We start from the raw sequence: 21,947 nt of genomic DNA on the forward strand, positions 1-21,947 counted from the left end.
ATCCGGCTACCGTTTCTGTGGGTATATAAGGGCCGAGGGGACAAAACGCGCTCTCTTTTGGACGGCCTTGTGCTGGTCGGAGGGTTGGAGGACTTTGACCTACCTATTCGCTGCTCCGCTCTCTCTGCTTCGGCGCCATCATGGGTTTTGGGGACTTGAAATCCTCCGCGGGGCTCCAGCTCCTCAACGCCTTCTTAGCGGATAAGAGCTACATCGAGGGGTGAGCTTCCGCGAGTCTTCCTCTGCCTCGCCTTGTGGGACCCTTGCAAGAAGGGGGCCCTTCCCCGCCCGCCTCGAGCAGAGTAGGCCTGTTAGCCATTCATTGGCCTTTGCTTCCCAAGTAATCCCGAACGGGAGCGTGCGGCAAAGGTTGAGCAGGAGGCCTGCGCAGCGCGATATAATAAGGGCTAGAAACTTAACGCACAGTATTCTGAAACAACCCCGCCCCTCCAAAGATGGTGGTTGTTAGGACTGTAACGTTATCCGCCGAAGAAGACAGGCAGCTCTTGTGGCCAGGGACCTTGCTGAGCACTTAAAAGATTCAGGGCTCAGGACCATAGGATTCAAATACTGATTTTAAAAAATGTGCAGGATAATTTGGGTCTATGTATGCATATTTAAAAATAATTACTTAGGGTTGTTTAGATTTCACAGAAAGCAAACCCGGCCAATTAATTTCTCATCCAAATCACTTCAAATGAAATAAATTCTAACGTTAATTTGCACCTTGCCTGCCCCAGATCATCCCAAATCAGTAGTTTCTCTTTAATTGGAATTAATTTGCAGTAGCGTGGAGAAAGCGCAACAGAGAGTGGCTGGCAGGTTTCTCTCTTTTCTGCACATACACACATTTAAAATTGGTGACTTCTGCACCAAAATGGAGTTTCAAAAATTTGTCAAGACTGCTAATCCAAAAGGTTACCCCCCCAATTAACTTCACAGTTTTTCCCCAGATCCTGTTCCAAAATGTAATGAATTCCCCTTCTATTAATTACCCCATTCATCAACCATCGTTAACTCCATTAATTTAAGAATAAAATCAAGTGAGTCATAATTCCATGGGGGGGCTCAAAATGGTGGGAGGAGTGGGTTAGAGGAAAAGGGTAAGGACGTTGTGTGTGTTTTTGTTTTGTTTTTTTGCTCCCCCCCCCCACTCTTCCTTTTGTGTGGAGTCCTTTAGATTGTAAGCCTTGCAGGCAGGGACTGTCCTGTTTCTTAACTTTGTAAGCTGCCTTGGAAGCCTTTTTGGCTAAAGGGTGGGATGCAATTGCTATAAATAAGATTATCAAGGAAAATAGAGGGTGAAGACTGGAAGGAAACAAGGAACTGGCAGGTTTGGGGGTGGGATCAAAGAGAGGAAGTATGGAGCTAGGACTGGGAGGAGACAGAGAGAACCTAGAAAGGGGATGAGGAGGTGGAACAATGGCACTCTCCCCTCTTTCTCTGTAGCTTCTGGGGTTGTAGCAGGGACTTTAGACTTTTCCTCCAAACCCTCCCACACACATAGGAAGATTCAAGCAAGCAGGCTGTGTACCACCTCTCTATACTCCACAATCTAAGGCATGCAAAGATTAGGAGGAGCCACACCACAAACACAAAAGACCAGGACCTTACACACACTTGGGGTACCTGGAGAAGGATCTCCTGTCCAGATAGTTTAACTTTTCAGGAGACCAAAACACACTTTTTTTCATTTCTTGCCCACTCATCATCCCCGCACCTGATATATACACTTCTCTCCCCTTTCTCTCTTTCCTTCCCTCCTGGCAGAAAATGCTCCTAGTCCCATGTCATCAAGCTTAGGAAAAAACGTTTTCATTGCCACCAATGGAAGGTGTTTTTCTAAGCTTAATTGCCATGTGGTGGGAGGATTTTGGGGAGCCACAGCACACAGAGAGGGGAATCCCCCTTCTGCCCCTGTTCCCAGTTGATATCCCCCCCTTCTGCCCCTGTTCAGAAATTAAGCTTAGTTAACTCTCCCCTCTGCGCCAGTGGAAAGATTTTTTCATTGCCATGTTGGGGGATTTGGGGGAAGGTATTGCAGCATGCGGGGAAGGGAGGATTGACCCTTCCGTCCCCAGCTACAATCCCCCTTGAAAATTGCCCCCTACACATCAATTAAGCTGAGTGAACTAGGCTTCCATTGGCACCAGTTGACACTTAGGGCTCTGGGGAATAGACTTGATGCCATGGGCGCAGGCCTAGCAGTGCTGCTGAAGTTGTGGCTAGTAGCCACCCATGTGAGTTAAGAATGGAACTTCCCATGTTCAGAGGCACTTCATTCTGAGATGCTGGGAGAAAGTTTAATAATAAACATTTATACAGGGCTTTAGAATGTTCAAAGTGCTTCATCTACATTATCCTGTAATTTTTTCAAAAGCCCATTAAGATACATAAGTATTAGTGATTTAATAATTCCTATACCACCTTTCTGCTGAGGCACCCAAGGTAGTTTGCAATTTTTAAATACTGAGACAAATATTACCAAAAAAAGTCATATTATTTTATTATGCATAAAGGGGTTGAGAGAAGTGGTTTTCCTGGCTCATGCCTCTTCTGTAGCTTCTCTGGGTGATGGGGTACAGTCTGCCCTACCCAGAAGTATTAGTTCCGAAAGTCTAGGACTAACTGAATTAGTAGGGAAAAGGAGCCAGTGGGGAGACCAACTTTTACAGCAGTTGTTTATTCATTGAGAAGTGTTTTTTGACCTGGTGTTTACAGTGAGGGAATAGTTACACCACTGCCTCAAACCACTTAGAGAGCCATCTTATGATCCGTGGGAGAGCATCCCAGGGACCATAGGATGGCTCTGGAAACCCCTCCAAGGTTGGGGACAGCACTCCAACCTCAGAAGGGGGAATCAGGGATCAGTCCCATCCCCCTCACAGCAGTGTGAAAATAATTGCGCTGACTGCTTCCCTGAGGTCAGAAAAACAACCTTGGAGGAGTAGGAAAGGGGGCATTCAGTGGGCGGGGAGGGGAAGGGAGGAGACCAAAGAGGCCAGGATATGAATTATCCTGAGCGTGCTTCCCTCCCCCTCTGAAGTGCCCTTGCTAAATGGGCTGAAAAGCCCATCTAGTGAAAATACAGGAGATTGGAGGCCGGGGAGATGGAGATCACCTCTGCCGCTCCTCCTGCCTAGCCAGCTTTAGCCTGGCAGGGCATAGGAAGAGGTATTCCTATGGATTCAGAATCTCTAATCCATAGGATTGTGCACTTAATCTCTGGAATAGCCCCTGACTGTAGAGGAGAACTTAAGGGTCAAAAACACCTGCTACTATTTTGCTCAATAATAGCACCTGCAGGGGGTAATTGGATCAGGACCATGGCATGGAGAAAGGGGGAAATGAACCATTTCTTCATGCTGCACTTCCAGTCTAGATCAAGGTGATGCCACTGCTATTTAATAAACAGAAACCAAGCACACAAGGGCCAGTCAAATGCTTAATATCACATCTACTCTGGCCCTCTTACAGCTGGTAACGGTAATAGCTCTAGGGCAAAATTGCCTTATGGTCACATTCACATGGAGAGCTATTCTAAGAAACCCTTCATGATCTTGACTTCCTTTTTGTTTCTTACTGAAAGCCTATTTGCACAACCATCTGAAGACGTAGCTACCTCAAAAGCCTACTCATATGAGCTCTTCAGCCTGTGGGGAAGTAGTTGCATGCATCTCTATTGGGCATTTCAGTTCTTAGAATGCCACTGTAAGTGGTGTTTTTTTAGCATTTGCCAAGAAGTTCAAGAACTGAATTTTGTGTGTAATAATGAATTTTTCTCACTGGCATTGGTATTCAGAGGTATACTGCCTCTGAACATGGTGGTTTCATTTTGCTTTCATGATCAATAGGCAGACCTTTCAAGTGCTCAAATAGCCATGTTCCCAGTGATTGCATAACTGAGTCCCTGAGAAAGGAGTTTAAAGTGAGAAGGTGCAGGACTACACAGATCTATGATCAGAGTAAGATTGTTCAGTTCCTTTTTCAATAGACAGCCGTGGAGAATTCTGGCCCATAAATATAACCTTGTGGTTTTAACCAAGCATGATCATCTAGTTTGGGGCAAGTTTGCTCATACACTATGGGACTGTTAATTAACCTATAATTTGGCGGGTGCGTGCCACACACGAGCTACTTCCATTTTCTGTAAATAACCTGATCAGTGTGATTGGAGGTTGTCAGTGTGATATGCAAACCCAGACCAATGGGTTGTTTAGGGGTTAACCAATGGGTTGGTGTTGGGTTACACACTGGGTTGTTGAGCATCTAAGAACCCATCTGTCTTGAGTTTGAATGTTACGCTGACGACCTCTGTTTGCATCAATCAGAGGTTGTTTACAGAAAACAAGGGTGGTGCACTGTCCCCATGAATTGTGGGTTAAACCACATGCCGCCATGATGCGTGAACAGGGTCAGTGTATGAACAGTACAGAAGGAAGGAAGGTGGTTTGGAACAATTACTTCAGTTTGAACAGCTTTATTGTATTTAGAGTTTCTGAAGGACATATGCTATCAAATGAAAGATTCCCAAAGAAAATTTCCAAAATCCATATCATCATAACATGTTCACTAGGCAAACTCAAAGGTCGCAAAATACTGTGCAACCTTTTGAGTTCTCCAGAACTCTTCATCAAGCAAGGAGAACTCAAAAGCTTGCACGGTATTTTGTGATCTTTGATTTGGCCTGGTAAAGGAATTATGATGGTAAAGATTTTGGACATTTTCTTTGGGGAATTTTTCCAGCATGGCTATCTTCACTTTCTGTTTGACCGAAAGATTGTCACAGAATTGGTTAAAAGAAAGATTGTCATTAGAATACCTCCTCAAATTTTGTAGAACTTGGTTACCATTTGGGAGTAAACCTGAATGGCTTATTGTGATTATTTTTCATTTATAATACTTATGCTGTTATGCTAAATAAAACCCATTTTACCATGGATTTGTCATCTTGTAGGTATGTCCCATCCCAGGCGGATGTTGCAATATTTGAAGCAGTTGGTGCTCCCCCTCCCCTTGAGCTCTTCCATGCCCTCCGATGGTACAACCACATTAAGTCCTATGAGAAACAAAAAGCAAGGTAAGATTCACTTTGTGCCATTTCTATTACTTTTTGTGTTGGGATTGCAGTCAGTCTTTCTTCCAGACAGTGAAATGAAAGATGTTACTACTTTAGAAGTTCATTGGCCTGGATAGTTGTATGACGACACCAGTCAGCAATGTGGAGTGTAAAATATCCCATTTGTTAAAACGCAGTGTTTCATAAGCTTAGTAATATAATAAATTCATACAATGCCAGTTGAACTAAGCAGTTTCAGAGTTGTGATTAACTTCTTTCTGGGCTTTAGAAACCATATTATATACATGCTTCCTTTTTACCACAAATGCAGAGAGAAGTGGAGGGGGGTGTAAATTTAAAATGAGATAAACTAAACCTAAATCAGATCCCAGTAGGTTTAGGACATCAGAAAATTTCCAGTTTCAAAAGTACTTGGAAAATGCACATCAGTAAGAATTGCATTAATTGAATGGTTTACTGTACAGATAATATCAGGGCAAGCTTGTGTAATGCACTATCCCTCAGCCCGGTTCTGGCATTTTACGTGCCCATAATATCCGTTGATCACTTAAGGTCACATTTTTTATGTAGAAGAGTGTCACTTTGTGGGCATGAAATAAATCTAGTAGTAGAAAAGCCTGATACGTTTAACACAGCCTTGTAAATAAACTCACAAAGGTTACTAGCCTGCAAAACTGTTTAGTGGGCCTGCTGGGGGCTAGCAGAAAAGGGACAGAAAGCTCTTCCTCTTGGCAATTCATTTCTGTTAATGGTGTTTGAGAAGATAGTGTGAATATCAAATGCTGAAGCTAAGCTACGTTAATGTCAACTGCAAGGCTTACCTGTAAGGGAAATTGTGAAATATTCATTTCTTTTTTTAGAGAATGTTATTGCTCATGAAAGATGCTATTCCTGGAAACTGAGGTCTTCCTTAAGAAAGGTACTTCACTTGCAGTATCTCTTCTATGCCCCATCATTGATCCCTCAATTTAGTTCTGTACAAACCACCTTGGGATGAAAATGGGGTAGTTTCTCCCGTCTTTCGTGTCTTCTCAAACACTAAGCACAATACTGTGGTGACTGAATTTTCACTTTGAGCAGCATATAAATTATACAGCTTTTGATATCACTTAATCTCTTGTTCATAAGGATTTGACTCAAGAGATTCTCTAAATCAATATTTAGGGAAGTTAGGGATGACAGACACTTTTTACCAAGAAATTGTTTTTGAAAGTAATAGCAGTGGCTGCAGTAAAACGATCTAGATTATTCTCTGTACAGTAAAAATGTAAACAGGGGCTCTACTTAGCTGTTAACTACTGCTCTTCAAAAATCTGTGGCTTTATAATGAATACACAAGAGTCAGTGTTGTATAGCCCAAACTATACTTTCAAGCACCAGGTGGCACTCTCCTCAAGCTTTAAAAGTGTTTTGTACTTCTTTAAGTTAAAAAAGAGTTCTGTCTAGCACTGCATTCGGATGTGTATATTTTTAAGTTTTGAAGCAAATCTAAGCAAACTCCAGGCCTTTGATAAAACATTTAACCCTATTCAGTTGCTGGACTTAATGAGCTGTTTAATCCTTCACTAAAAAACAGGACTGGGAGAATTTAGGGCTTATGAGACACTCATGGAGACCTGCCTAAAGAGAACCCTGCAGTTGCCTTAAGGTGGTCAATTTTGCATAGTTATGTTTAGGATTGCCGCCTGAGTGATCTCTTGGTTGCAAGAGCATGTTCGATTTGCCAGAGCAGCTATGAACCTAATTTAAGGTCAAATGTATGTTTGTTATGAGAACACCTCAGGAAAAGCTAGGTAGTAGAAAGAAATAATATACATTTTGCTTAGTCCTAGTTCTTCTCATGCAGCAGAATGGGGTGGTAGAATGGATTGCACCACTTCAGGCTGTAGGTGGGATAATAATCTTTTTCTGTTGCTCCACAATGCTAAAAATGCCATGCAAATAAAAATCAGCACAACAGGCAAAGGGCTGGGTTAGAATCTCCCCACCCCAATGTGCCAATCGTCTATTTGCAGGGAGTCTTTAAATGAATGGGGCCAGTCAAAAATAGTGCACACACCCCGCACACCTAAAGTCTGAAGTTATGCACTCCATTCATCCACCATGTTCTCACCTTGTTCTGCTTGGGGAGCAATCCTTTCAGGTTAGGTGGCTGCATCTGAACCCTGAGGCGACCGCCTATCAAAGGCAGGGCGGGAGGAGCACGGAGGGGATCCTCTCCTCTGCGCTCCAGCTGCCCTGCACTCATGGGTAGATGGCCGATTTCGGCTGTCTAGCCACGGGACGTCTGAGTGTGGGGTGGGGAGGCCGGACAATGCATAAGAAGCGTTGTACCAGCACTCCCCGCCCCCGGGAATGCCCCCTTTTCCCCGCTCCGTACTGCTCTTACGAGCCCAGAGCCAATCCGAGGGGGCGAGGAGGTGGTTCTCCAGGAACCGACCAATATCCTATGGCTGTCTAGCGGCCATAGGATTGTGTCCTATTGCGCCCTCCATCTCTGATGGTTATGTATGCAAAGTGTAGTAAGCTAGCTTGCTGGGCAGCAGGTGCCTTTGTAACTGGCATCTGGTGTCTTGACTTTGAAATGTCAGTGTAGTTAAGTGGTAGCCCTTGTTAACTGATTGTGAAACTGCATCCCAGTTTTGCCAGTTTACTTTAGGAGTGCATAGGATTGGTAGGAGGTCACTATAAATAATGAAGTGCTGTCTGTTTTCCTAGTCTGCCTGGACTGAAGAAGGCTTTGGGGAAATATGGTCCTGCAGATGTCGAAGACACAACAGGTGGAGATAGCAAAGATGATGATGACATCGATTTGTTTGGCTCTGATGAAGAGGAGGTACCTAGAAACCTTTTCCTGTTCAATTTTTGTTGCGCAGATTATGCAGATTTTTTGAGCTTTTAACTGGTGATATGATGAACAAAACCAAATCACCATCTTTCGGCTGAAATAATGATGATTTGTTTTACCTGAACGATCCAGTTGTAGCTGATCACTATATGGACGTAATATTATAGTATAACTGTGTTACTCTTCTGTTTACAAATTCAAGGGTTAAGTGTAATGCACATATAGACCCAGTTTGCACCATCGCCACAGTGGTTTGTTTAAGCCCCAGCATGTTCTAGGCCCCATTGGTCCAATTCCATCCCCTTAAAGAACAGTTGCAAACCACAGGGTGCACTGAGAGTCTTTATAATGTGCATAAAAACCATAGTCCCTGTTGAGTCCCTGATTAAATTTCCTTATCTCTTGTTCAGCAATCTCACATTCCAAGTGAGCCCCAGTATATGGAAATAGTTACTTTGTTTTGTTTAACCTGATCTTTTTCTTTTCTGCAGGAAAGCGAAGAAGCAAAAAGATTAAGGGAGGAGCGGCTTGCTCAGTATGAATCCAAGAAAGCCAAAAGTATGTTAGTCAGCCCTTTGGTCTTTCAGTGTACTCACTTTGAATTGCTTCTTAGATTAAGCTCATTATGAATTAAACTCACCATGCATATTAATAGTCTAGCTTACACTCGGCCTCCACTTGCAACCCTAAAATATCTTAATAAACCTGGAGTTAAATTCCCATTTTAATCAGTGCTGTGTGCAAGCAGTGGTATGGAAGCAGTAGGACAGATTGCTTATGAGCTACTCCTGGGTTTTGCTGCTGATGGTGAAATACTGACCATTAATAACTAATACAGAATTCCACAGCTACTGGACTGAAACTGTTCTGTACTGTAGCAGTTGCAGTATTCCAACTGTGGGAAATCAGCAGTTACACTAGACAATGCTCCTTTCTCAATCAGGGGAAGAGAATTTCAGTGTAACGGACAAGATGTTAGGTTTTTGTGATACTCTAGTTAGAGAATTTAAGACCATCTTAAAATTTAGAAGTACTTCGTATGTTACACTACCAGCTCCCTGGAAAACTGGAACCAATATAATTTTTGTTGGGGTGCTTTTTTTTTTTTGGAATGTGTAGGGAACGTGCAAAAATGTTTTTGCACTGAGTTCCTCATTTTAATTTGAACAATCTCCTCTGCTGTTTTTACTGAGCTGTTCTTTGATTTCTCCAGAACCAGCTCTTGTTGCCAAGTCCTCCATTTTGTTGGATGTGAAGCCCTGGGATGATGAGACAGACATGGCCAAACTGGAGGAGTGTGTCAGAAGCATTCAGGCCGATGGCCTGGTTTGGGGCTCTTGTAAGTAATTGACTGGTGATGGAAAGGTTATAGCATAGTGGTCGAGCACATGCTTTGCATGGACAAGGGCCCATGATCTTAAATTGGAGTCTAGAGAACTTGTTTCCCAGGGCAGTGGCACTCTTTATCTCTTTCCACTTGCTGAGAAACCCTTGGGATCTTCTGATGGGCAGTTGTAGGACAGCTGTGGATCAGTGCAATCTCACAGGTCCTCTCTACTGAATTTGGCAGAGAATGGACTTTTGGCAGAGTTTCATCAAAACTCTGGAATGGATCGTAGAATCCAGATGACTGCAGCCACCACCCACCTGCATATCACAGTCTGAGATGGAGGCAGGGGTGTGGTTTCTAAAACTTCACCCACTGGATTTTTTGGATTATGGAATAAGAAGCTATCTTTCCGTCTGCATTTGCAAGTCAGATGGGATGAGAGTGAGCACTACCAGGATGGTGCCTGTAAATCACTGCCAGGATGGTGCCTCTTCAGAGGAGATGTTTGGTGGTGTTTGTTAAGGGGGCGGGGGTATATGTGCAGACCAATGCTGGAATGCACAGTAATTTTTTATTTGGTGAAGTAGTTTCAAATGTAGGCAGCCCTTACCTCAGTTTCTGTAATACATTTTTTTAAGTCGATGTGCTGGTGAAATGTGCTCTGTAGCCAATCCAGAGATGTTTGATAAAGCTGGTCACACCTTCATTGTGTGACCAGCCATGGTTTATTAAATTCGACTTTATTGGAATTCGTCGTAGTTTTAGCCTGGTTTTTATTCTTTTACCTTTGTTGTTCACCGCTCTGAAATCTTCTGATGAGCAGCAGTATATAAATATTGTAAAAAATAAAACTTACCATCAGTTTCATTGAGCTCCTCCCCACTCCTTGCAGAAAAGGGATGGAGGTTTGTCTGTCTGTCTTTGTATTTCCTTTGGCTATACACTAGTGCATGCCACCCTTACTAGCTGCTGGGTTGGTAGGGCCAAGACCCTTTAATGAAATCTCAGTAGGCAAGAATGGATTCTTGAAGTAACAGAGGAGTGGCCAACCAGAGTTGCTAGGGTCCCCCTAAGGGGTGCTAGAATTGATTTCAGAAATCTCTTATGAAGCTTCTCAACAGTCCTACTGTCATTCTCCCAAACCTCCGCCCTATAAAGCATCATAGAGGATGCCTTACCCAAAGATATTTTTAAATACAAAAACAGCCTTCTGTTGATTGTGAGACTGATTGAGTAACGGGAAGGGAAGTGTCCTTGTTTCTCTCCTCCCCTGCCCCCTTCCCCATTGACAGGCTAGGAGAGTGGACTGCCCTTATGGGATAATTTTTCTGCTCTAATGAAGTAAATTAAAACACACCTTGCCTGAATATGAGATGATGGGGTAGGGGGTGATTTCCAGCTCAGGCACCTGGTTGCTAGCCTCCCCACATACACACAGGTGCAGACAGGGTAGATTTGTTCCAGGCATGCTTCTGCCCCCTTCAGGAGTGGGGGGAGAGGGGGGCAGAATTCTCACCCATCCCTCATGAACACCAGTTTACAAAAATATAGGGAGAGTAGAACACTGGTTCTAATACCTGTTTTATTTTCTTTCTAGCCAAACTGGTTCCAGTTGGTTATGGAATCAAGAAGCTTCAAATTCAGTGTGTAGTAGAAGATGATAAAGTTGGAACTGATCTGTTGGAAGAGAAGATCACTGCGTTTGAAGATTATGTACAATCAATGGATGTAGCTGCTTTCAACAAAATTTAAGTCCTGGTAGCATCAGGAATAAAACTATTGCAACACCCAGGCTTTTCATGTTTTGTTTCTCATAAGGTGCAATTAAAAAATGTATTGGTTTGAGTTACATTATTATCCTTGAAAGAATAGAGCATTTTCCCCTCTCAAACTAGTTGTTTACAAGTGAGATATGTAGGTTAATAAGAAATCACTTACCACTTTTAATTTGTATGCTGCTTTTCCACACAATGTGCCCAAAGCAGCTCACAAAACAAATGCAGCAATACGAAAACAAGAATGCCTATCAGTATATCAAGCGCAGTAATACATCATTATCAAAACAACGGAAGCAATTCATTTCACCAACAATAAATATTTCACATTAATTAAACAATAGGCAATATCAACTATTAAGGCACAGTATCAGTTTATATTACTCAGTAATGCGTAAGCCGAAGACAAATGCACAAAATCTTTCCAATGCATTACCAAACGCACAACCAATCACTACTCCCCCCCAACACCCAATGCAGCAAACAGCAACCAGGTTTCTCTCCCATGCCCCGTTCACTCATTCTGGTGAAGTGCATCAGGCTCCGGCAGAGACAAGGGGGAAATAATTAGTCTCTTTCCCTGTGCTCTGGGTGTCCCTCTGCTTCTAGAAAGCCTGTAGAGGCTGCAGTTCTGTACCCAGCCATTCTAGAGACCCCAAGGCAGGACTCCTTGCAGCACCTGCTTTCTCATTCTAGTGCAGTTCTTGGGGCTTCAGCAGAGATGGGGGTGGTGTTTAGTCTTTTCCCCTGTGTTCCTGTTCCTTCCGCTTTATTTCCTTGGTTAAAGAAGGCGTATATTCCACTAGACAAAGCTACTGTTCAGTCATTGGTTAGAATCTTCCTGGGCAATCCCAACTCCCAGATCTGCTTGCTGGAGATTGGTGCCAGGATGCCCTCTCCTGGCAGAAGCCCCTGCTATGCCTGCAGAGAGCTCCGTGGGTGTATTTCTACCTTGAGTGGGCTTTGCAAGCAGCAAGCTTTGCAAGACCCCAAAACAGTCCACTGAATCCAAGGCACCTTTAGTGAATGTTTGTTGTTTATTCGGTCAGTCGCTTCTGACTCTTCGTGACTTCATGGACCAGCCCATGCCAGAGCTTCCTGTCTGCCGTCGCCACCCCCAGCTCCCCCGAGCTCCCCGAGGTCGAGTCTGTCACCTCCAGAATATCATCCATCCACCTTGCCCTTGGTCGGTCCCTCTTTTGCCTTCCACTTTCCCTAGCATCAGCATCTTCTCCAGGGTGTCCTGTCTTCTCATTATGTGGCCAAAGTACTTTAGTTTTGCCTTTAATATTCCCTCAAGTGGAAGGACAGATAATGAAGCTGAAGCTCCAGTATTTTGGCCACCTAATGCGAAGAGAAAACTCCCTGGAAAAGACCCTGATGCTGGGAAAGACTGAAGGCAAAAGGAGAAGGGGACGGCAGAGGATGAGATGGCTAGATAGCATCACGGATGCAATGAATATGAACTTGAGCACGCTCCGGGAGAGAGCGCAGGACAGGAAGGCCTGGCGTGCTATGGTCCATGGGGTCACGAAGAGTCGGACACGACTGAACAACAACAACAAGTGAGCAGTCTGGCTTTCTTTCCTGGAGGATGGACTGGTTTGATCTTTTGCTGTCCAAGGCACACTCAGAATTTTCCTCCAGCACCACAGTTCAAAAGCATCTATCTTCCTTTGCTCAGCCTTATGGTCCAGCTGTCACAGCCATAGGTTACTATGGGGAATACCATTGCTTTAACTATGCGGACCTTTGTTGTCAGTGTGATGTCTCTGCTCTTCACTATTTTATCAAGATTTGTCATTGCTCTCCTCCCAAGAAGTAAACGTCTTCTGATTTCCTGGCTGCAGTCAGCGTCTGCAGTAATCTTTGCGCCTAGAAATACGAAGTCTGTCACTGCCTCCATGTTTTCTCCCTCTATTTGCCAGTTCTCAATCAAGCTGGTTGCCATAATCTTGGGGGGGGGGGTTGAGGTTTAACCGCAACCCAGCTTTTGCACTTTCTTCTTTCACCTTCGTCATAAGGTTCCTCAGCTCCTCCTCGCTTTCAGCCATCAAAGTGGTATCATCTGCATATCTGAGATTGTTAATGTTTCTTCCAGTGATTTTAACTCCAGCCTTGGATTCATCAAGCCCAGCACATCGCATGATGTGTTCTGCGTACAGGTTGAATAGGTAGGGTGATACAGCCCTGCCATACTCCTTTCCCAATCTTAAACCAGTCCGTTGTTCCGTGGTCTGTTCTTATCATTGCTACTTGGTCGTTATACAGATTCCTCAGGAGGCAGACAAGATGACTTGGTATCCCCGTACCACCAAGAACTTGCCACAATTTGTTATGATCCACACAGTCAAAGGCTTTAGAATAGTCAATAAAACAGAAATAGATGTTTTTCTGAAACTCCCTGGCTTTCTCCATTATCCAGCAGATATTGGCAATTTGGTCTCTAGTTCCTCTGACTTTTGTAAATCCAGCTTGTAATCTGGCAATTCTCGTTCCATGAATTGCTGGAGTCTACCTTGCAAGATCTTGAGCATTACCTTACTGGCATGTGAAATAGGTACCACTGTTCGATAGTTTGAACATTCTTTGGTGCTTCCCTTTTTTGGTAAGGGAATATAAGTTGATTTTTTCCAATCTGTTGGCCATTCTTGTGTTTTCCAAATTTGCTGGCATATGGCATGCATCACCTTGACAGCATCATCTTGCAAGATTTTAAACAGTTCAGCTGGTATACCGTCATCTCCTGCTGCCTTGTTATTAGCAATGCTTCTTAAGGCCCATTCAACCTCACTCTTCAGGATGAGGGGGGTTTAAAAAAACAAGGGTCTGCATGGTTAAGGAGAACAGCACAGGACCATGGTCTGGTGATATGCAGATAAGCTTTTCTAAGGAAGCTTGTGATGATTGGCTGGACCAAACGTTATGGTGACTATTGGACTGTTACGTTATGCATGAGGAATATATAGTTGAATATGTTTGGGGATTTCTATGCATTTAATACTTTTCTCTGTTGATAGGACCTATGTTCTCTACTGAGTTTAGAGCCATGGGAGGGGGAGAAGAGGTAGGGTTAGTTGTGGAGGGCAGCAGGTTGAGGAAGACTGCACATGTGTTTGACTACAATTCCCAGCATTCCCAGCCAACATCTAGTGCACAGCAGATTGGGCAAGACTAGATTACAGGGATGAGACGGAGGGGTATAGGATTGTTGTTGTTCAGTCGTTCAGTCGTGTCCGACTCTTCGTGACCCCATAGACCATAGCACGCCAGGCCTTCCTGTCCTGCGCTCTCTCCCGGAGCGTGCTCAAGTTCATATTCATTGCATCCGTGATGCTATCTAGCCATCTCATCCTCTGCCGTCCCCTTCTCCTTTTGCCTTCAGTCTTTCCCAGCATCAGGGTCTTTTCCAGGGAGTTTTCTCTTCGCATTAGGTGGCCAAAATATTGGAGCTTCAGCTTCATTATCTGTCCTTCCAATGAGCACTCAGGGTTGATTTCCTTTAGGATGGACTGATTTGACCTCCTTGCAGTCCAGGGGACTCGTAAGAGTCTTCTCCAGCACCACAGTTCGAAAGCATCGATTCTTCGGCACTCAGCCTTCCTTATAGTCCAGCTCTCACAGCCATACATTACTACTGGGAAAACCATAGCTTTGATTAGACGGACCTTTGTCGGCAAGGTGATGTCTCTGCTTCTTACTATGCTGTCTAGGTTTGCCATAGCTTTCCTCCCAAGGAGCAAGCGTCTTTTAATTTCATGGCTACAGTCACCGTCTGCGGTGATCTTGGAGCCCAAGAAAGTAAGATCTGTCACTGCTTCCATTTCTTCCCCTTCTATATGCTAGGAAGTGATGGGGCCAGATGCCATGATCTTCGTTTTTTTAATGTTGAGTTTCAAACCAGCTTTTGCACTCTCCTCTTTCACCCTCAACAAGAGGCTCTTTAGATCCTCTTCGCTTTCTGCCATTAGGGTGGTATCGTCTGCATATCGGAGGTTGTTGATAATTCTCCCAGCAATCTCAATTCCGACCTCTGATTCATCCAACCCGGCATTTCTCATGATGTACTCTGCATATAAGTTAAATAAGCAGGGTGACAATATGCAGCCTTGTCGTACTCCTTTCCCAATTTTGAACCAATCGGTTGTTCCATCTCTGGTTCTTACTGTTGCTTCTTGACCCTCGTACAGGTTTCTCAGGAGACAGGTAAGGTGGTCTGGTACTCCCATCACTTTAAGAATTTGCCACAGTTTGTTGTGATCCACACAATCAAAGGCTTGAGCGTAGTCAATGAAGCAGAAATAGACGTTTTTCTGGAATTCTCTTGCTTTCTCCATGATGCAGCGAATGTTGGCGATTTGATCTCTAGTTCCTCTGCCTCTTCGAAACCCAGCTTGTACTTCCGGTAGTTCTCGGTTCGCATACTGCTGAAGCCTAGCTTGTAGGATTTTGAGCATCACCTTGCTGGCATGTGAAATGAGTGCAATTGTGCGGTAGTTTGAACACTCTTTGGCGTTGCCCTTCTTTGGAATTGGAATGTAAACTGACCTTTTCCAGTCTTGTGGCCACTGTTGAGTGTTCCAGATTTGTTGGCATATTGAATGCAGCACTTTAACAGCATCACCTTTTAGGATTTTAAATAGCTCGGCTGGAATACTGTCATCTCCGCTAGCTTTGTTGTTACTAATGCTTCCTAAGGCCCACTTGACTTCACTCTCGAGGATGTCCGGCTCAAGTTCAGTGACCGCACTATCATGGCTATCAGGGACATTCAGATCTTTCCTGTATAGTTCTTCTGTGTATTCTTGCTACCTCTTCTTAATCTCATCTGCTTCTGTTAGGTCCCTGCCTTCTTTGTCCTTTATCATGCCCGTCTTTGCACAAAACGTTCCCTTGAGATCTCCAATTTTCTTGAAGAGATCTCTAGTCTTTCCCATTCTGTTGTTTTCCTCGATTTCTTTGCATTGTTCATTTAAGAAGGCCTTCTTGTCTCTCCTTGCTATTCCCTGGAACTCTGCATTCAGTTGGGTATATCTTCCCCTTTCTCCCTTGCTTTTCACTTCCCTTCTTTCGTGAGCTACTTGTAAAGCCTCATCAGACAGCCACTTGGCTTTCTTGCATTTCTTTTTCTTTGGGATGGATTTCGTTGCTGCCTCCTGAACAATGTTACGGACCTCCGTCCATAATTCCTCAGGCACTCTGTCTATCAGGACTAATCCCTGTAATCTATTCCTCACCTCCACTGTATATTCATCAGGGATATGATTTAGGTCATACCTGAACGGTTTAGTGGTTTTCCCGACGTTCTTCAATTTAAGCCGAAATTTTGCAAGAAGCAGCTCATGATCTGAGCCACAGTCAGCTCCAGGTCTTGTTTTTACTGACTGTATGGAGCTTCTCCATCTTTGGCTGCAAAGGACATAATCAATCTGATTTCGATATTGACCATCTGGTGACGTCCATGTGTAGAGTCGCCTCTTGTGCTGTTGGAAAAGAGTGTTTGCTATGATCAGCGTGTTCTCTTGGCAAAACTCGATTAGCCTTTGTCCTGCTTCATTTTGTACACCAAGGCCATGCCTGCCTGTTATCCCGGTGATTTCTTGACTTCCTACTTTAGCATTCCAATCCCCTATGATGAAGAGGACATCTTTTTTTGGTGTTAGTTCTAGAAGGTGTTGTAGGTCTTCATAGAACCGATCAACCTCAGCTTCTTCGGCCTCAGTGGTTGGGGCATAGACTTGAATTACTGTGATGTTGAATGGTTTGCCTTGGATTCGTACTGAGATCATTCTATCATTTTTAAGATTGTACCCCAGTACTGCTTTTCCCACCCTTTTGTTGACTATGAGTGCTACTCCATTTCTTCTAAGGGATTCTTGCCCACAATAGTAGATATGATGGTCACCTGAATTAAATTCGCTAAGATCTTACTATAAGTTACTTCCTACAACAGCCAAACAAGACATATCGTCGTGTCATTAGCCATTGTGCAATTTGGTTTTTTATACGTTTTTGTGGTGGGGGGCAAACTGGATCAGGACCATGGAGGGGGAGGGGCATTACTTCAAACATGATCCTGATCTGAACTGGGGCCCCTCCCACACTCATGGAAGCTTTCCTCTGCGGGCAAATAGAAGACAAAAGGGGGATTTGAATTGGAACTGCAGAGGGGTCAAAAGACTATCCGCTCCTGCATGTCAAGATCCCAATCCAGATCATCCCCCACCACGACTGCAACTTAAATTCATGCAACAGCTAATTGCATGATTAACACTGTATCTAGTTTGGCCGTTAGTGAAACTTATGGGGAAGTGTATTGCTTGGGGAAAATCCATTGCTATGATTAGAAACATCCCTAGGAGGGTATAGATGCTGAATGGGTCTCAGGATCCCAAATTCTACATCAGACAACTGAACCTACATTGTGTGGGTATATGGACCGTGGGTGTGCAAGGGAGCTTTGTCCGTTCGGAATTAATTCTGATCAGCACATTAGCTATTGAAGTGCTGTAACCGAATGCGGTTACAAACCCTGTGCGAATACATCCATAGCACTTCTTAACTGTTCTGAAAGAGAATGAGTGATCAGCAGTAATGGCATGAATCTCCATATGGTCAAAATTCAGGCTTGGTAGTGCAACCTTTTGCTTGACAAAACTCCTAGTCTTTCTGTTCTGTGAAGATAACTCGCATCCCTTTGTCGCCCTGAGATGGAAAACAAAGGGATTAATTGAATGTCATCCCTCTGAATCCGGCTAGAGGTGCTAAATGTTGCAACTGTGACATCTTGCATTCACATCTTCAGATGGCTGGTTAGTTTTATCACAGGGCCTCTTCACCTGCTTATCTGGGATGGCTTTGCTTGAAAGGGAAAAGGCCGTGCAATCTGCCAAAGTTGTAATATTTGGATTGATTAATGATCCTGTCCATTTGCCGTCAGTACAAATTAGTAAAACCTTGCATGTGTGTAACCTTTTGCTTTCAGCCTTCAGCTATTTAAAAACAGCTGGTGCTTGGTCATGGCTCATCAGTGTTCGTATATCCTACAGAGGGTGCACATGTATTTTCCTTCGAAGCAGCAAGCTCTATATAGTTTTACTTTGTGCCTTGGCCAAAACACTGCGAAAATGAACGAATACACCATAGCGCAACCTCCACCAGCATCTGGTGCCCACCAGATGTTTTGGACTGCAACTCCCATCAGCCCCAGGCAACATGCCCAATGATCAGAAATATTGGGAGTTGTCCAAAACATCTGGAAGGTACCAAGTTGGGGAAGGCTGCCATATTGTGTCTCAAGTGTATAGTGTGCCTTATTCTGATCAAGGAAACCTGATTTGGGTTCACAACCCTTCTTAGCCATAGAAGGTAGGCTGAGGTGATGCAAAAAAATAAAATACCTGGTTCAAAGGTAAACTAGGACGGGGAAGGGGATTGCGGGGAGGGGAGATTCTGGCCTAACTCTCCCTGCAGGCAAGACATTTTCCTGCAGGAAATTTTTAATGCAGGCAAGCATTTGGAATGTAATACCCTCCTGCAGTCCACACTGCCTCCCTTCTGCTGCAGGTGAGAACCTGGCTTAGCATTCAGTCTACCTCACAGGATTGTTGGGATGTATGTAACGCTATTCCTTTTAACTGTTGCATCAAAACTGGTGAAAGATGGGGGAGAAGTTTGAATAGAACTTTGGCAACAGAAAAGGACCAGAAGGTGTGGTGATCAACTGTCTGTTGTTTCCAGCTCCTGTCATGCTTTTTAATATAGACGGTGACCTACTGCTTCATGCTGTTGGGTGAGCAAGAGGAGGGTGCTGATAACTGTATGCCTCTCTTTCCTATTTCTTGCATATTGGAATTGTTTTCTCATCCCTTCCATCCCTTTAACTAAAACTCTTCATACATAATTGCTGTGAAGCAATATTTGCTACTGAAAACTACATGAAATTTAAGGCAAGGGTGGAGCAAAGTATGGCACTCCAGATGATGAGCTACAACTCCTATCACCCCTCACCATTTACTATGCTGGCTAGGGATGATGGGAGGTACAGCCCAGCAGCATCTGGAGGGCCACAGGTTTCCCACCCCTGACATAAACATCTTTCCAATGGTCACTTTCATATATTCAACTCTTTGCTGAATTTTAGGCATTCCTACATGCACGCATGCATGCATGCACATGCACGCAGACACACACAATACCTTGTTGGTTTTTCCTTAGCATTACTGCCTGCCCTGTTCCGATATTCCTTCATTCGCTGAGCTTGCCTCAATCCGTTAACAAAGACTTTGTTCCATTTGCATTTATTTTGGCGGCTACTGGTAGTTTTCTGTCTGGGAGAGCTGCTGATCCTTTGCGTTCTAGATCAGGGACTGGCAGAAGGTAGATCTCCAATTGTTTTGGACTTCAACTCCCAGAAGCCCCTGCCAGCATGACCAATGGTCAGGAATGGTGGAAGTTGACATCTAAAACATCTGGAGGTCTACTTTCTGCCCACCCCTGTTCTAGATATGCCTATGGTGCTGAATTGTCTTTTGCTTCAGGCCAGGGATAATTCTGTAACTCAGCCTTCCCCAACCTGGTGCCCTCCTGATGTGTTGAAGCCATGCTGGTTGGGAATGATGGGAGTTGTAGTCCAACACACCTGAAGACCACCAGGTTGTGGAAGGCTGCTTTAGCTCATCACCTTTGCTGTTAAAGCCCAGAGAGTGATGATCTGAGCAAGGCACACAGACCATTGCAGAAGCTTAACAGATACCAGAGACTATATTACTATCTAAACCTCTCAGAGCTATTTGGAGGAAGCACATCAAACAGTGCAAGAAGTAAATTAAAGGGCCTGAAATTAGCAAGCTTGACTAAAAGTCCTTGGTTTTCAACAGTGCAAGAAATATTGCTCTTTCCTGCCCCTTAAGACGGATGTGGTTGTATTTTGACCTTTGACCATCTTATTTCAAAGTGCATTTGCTTGTTAGCAACCTAATAATACCCTGCAGGGCTGAAACACTATCCAAGTTCACTTCCACAAGTAAAGAAAATTTGACCTGCTTGCTTTGACTTTTGTTTTCATTATCTGCATACTGCTGCAAAACTTTGGAGTATTTTTGAAAAATTAAATAGTGAAAAATGCCCTTCTGAAAAAGGTGCTGAGTTGAGATGTGGGAAAGAGCAGGTGCAAGGTGTACACCTCAGCAGGTTTTTTCCCAGGCTCCAGTAAACACTTTCTCAAGCACCGACCAGGGAAAAATGAAAAGGCATATTCCAGCAATCTGTTTAGCTGCCCTGTTGCATAAGGTTCATGGACCAGAAAAGCAATAAAACAAGTGGCTTTATTTAAACGATTTCTATCCCAAAGATGACCCCCCAAAAATCTTGAGTGGATGTAAATAACTTCTAAGTAACGCAGAAAAATAGGCAAAAGTAGCAAGTGAGTGTCTTTTTTTAGGGCCTATTTCAGGGTACTGGTGCCACCAAACACCCCCGCCACACACACACACACGGAAAGAAGCTATGAATGTTTTCTTCAGATTGTCTAAGTCAGGGGTGAGGAACCTCTTTCTGCCTGAGGGCCAAATTCCATTTTGGAGAAGCTCTCGGGGGCCACATTGTAGTGGTGGGTGGGGCCAAAGGCAAAAGGGGGCAGGGGCAAAATACTAGGAATACCAAAAGTGCCAGCACATGTTAGCAAAAAGCTCTTCCTGCCAATCATTAAGCTTTAGGACAGGCGTGTCAACCTTTTGGAATAGAAACAAGCCAGGAAACCACCAAATGACCAGTGGTTGGGGAAAAGGGGTCAGAGAAAGGGCTCGTGGCTACCTGGAGGTCCCAGGAGGGCTAGATTTGGCTGTTGGGCCTGAGGTTCGATGCCCCTGGTCCAAGTGAAGTAGGTCCACTTACAAAGGACCTGGGTGATGGTGTTTTGGAAGGGGAGAAAGAACTACAAAACCTCCCATACTCTGTACCCTGGTATCTCTTTGTTTAATTTATGCAGCCACATGTGCAGATTGGCTTGTTTTGCATTTGCACAGTCTAGTCTTCAAGGTGAATTAACCTGGACCTTTTCAAAGAAAATGGGACAGAGCTAGTGAACAAAAGTCAATAGGATGACACAGACTGGGTTCACTCAACACAATAACCCACACTCAAAGGTTGAGTATGGGTTGAATGTGGCTTGGCATTGAACCATGGGTTGTTGCTGAGATGTGGGTTATTGTGTTGTCTGAACCCAGCTGTGATAACAAACCATGCATGGTTTCTTAACCACAAACAACCCATAGTTCACAACCCAACAACAAACCATGGGTTCTCTTCAAGGGTTGTTGGTGGTTAAAAAAACATGGTTTGTTTTCACGGCTCGGTTCGATACGATAACCCACACTTCACAATAACCCATGCTTCAATGACAACCCACACTCAACACGTACTCAACCCTTGAGTGTGGGTTATCATGTTGACTGAACCCAGCCACAGAAGGAAGGAGCCCTATATGGACGTAAGAGAAGCCTTGCGGTATCAGAACAAAGGTCCCTCTAGTCTAGGCTTTCCCAACCTTGGTTCTCTAGATGCTGGTGGAGCTCCCATCATCCCTAGCCAGCATGGCCAATGTTTGGGAATTATCAGCGCTGTGGTCCAGCAACTTCTGCCAACTGAAGACTGGGCAAGATGGACAGTCCATCAGCCTGCGGCCAGCTGGATGCTCTGGGAAGCCCACAGGAAGGATGTGAGGCTAACAGATCTCACACATTGTTGCCCCTCAGCAGCTAGTATTAAGTGCCATACTGTGTCTGCACCGCAGCCATCAAGAGATGTATCTTCCATGAACAACATATGTGTCAGGGTGGACACTGAGCCCATAGAATCCCAGAGTAGTTCTGATTCGGAGGAAGAGCAGTCGCTCCTGGGAGGGGAGCGCGCTCC

At 44.2% G+C, this 21,947-nt stretch overlaps 2 protein-coding genes and 2 non-coding genes across 4 annotated transcripts in view; 3 read left to right on the forward strand and 1 right to left on the reverse strand.

Moving 5' to 3' along the window:
* NDUFS1 (NADH:ubiquinone oxidoreductase core subunit S1) overlaps positions 1–451 on the reverse strand; it is a 24,720-nt gene extending 24,269 nt beyond the window's left edge. The window contains exon 1 of the mRNA XM_084818504.1: positions 104–451. The gene's annotated coding sequence lies outside the window, so the exon portion shown is untranslated. The remainder of the gene's footprint in view (positions 1–103) is intronic.
* On the forward strand, positions 53–11,047 carry EEF1B2 (eukaryotic translation elongation factor 1 beta 2). Its single transcript, XM_084818528.1, has 6 exons — positions 53–220; positions 4,958–5,080; positions 7,799–7,916; positions 8,420–8,486; positions 9,142–9,267; positions 10,856–11,047. Exons 1-6 carry the CDS (start codon positions 141–143, stop codon positions 11,008–11,010), a joined length of 669 nt encoding a protein of 222 aa, XP_084674654.1. The 5' UTR covers positions 53–140; the 3' UTR covers positions 11,011–11,047.
* Positions 7,983–8,059, forward strand: LOC146358726 (small nucleolar RNA SNORD51). The gene has a single exon (XR_014787052.1). It is a non-coding gene; the product is annotated as a small nucleolar RNA SNORD51 (small nucleolar RNA).
* Positions 8,769–8,901, forward strand: LOC146358727 (small nucleolar RNA SNORA41). The gene has a single exon (XR_014787062.1). It is a non-coding gene; the product is annotated as a small nucleolar RNA SNORA41 (small nucleolar RNA).
* Positions 11,048–21,947: the final 10,900 nt, after the last annotated feature.

This window comes from Heloderma suspectum, chromosome 1 (genome assembly GCF_057233095.1).
Source record: "Heloderma suspectum isolate Gila_16-S chromosome 1, 16-S_ref, whole genome shotgun sequence".
In the NCBI taxonomy this organism is placed as follows: Eukaryota; Metazoa; Chordata; class Lepidosauria; order Squamata; family Helodermatidae; genus Heloderma; species Heloderma suspectum.

What these genes read in the sequence shown, in the direction of transcription:
- EEF1B2 (XM_084818528.1), top strand. Translation starts at nt 141, where the DNA reads ATGGGTTTTGGGGACTTGAAATCCTCCGCGGGGCTCCAGCTCCTCAAC. An exon ending in TTGGCTCTGATGAAGAGGAG is followed by an intron (nt 7,917 to 8,419) that starts GTACCTAGAAAC and finishes TCTTTTCTGCAG; the next exon opens with GAAAGCGAAGAAGCAAAAAG. An exon ending in TGAATCCAAGAAAGCCAAAA is followed by an intron (nt 8,487 to 9,141) that starts GTATGTTAGTCA and finishes TGATTTCTCCAG; the next exon opens with AACCAGCTCTTGTTGCCAAG.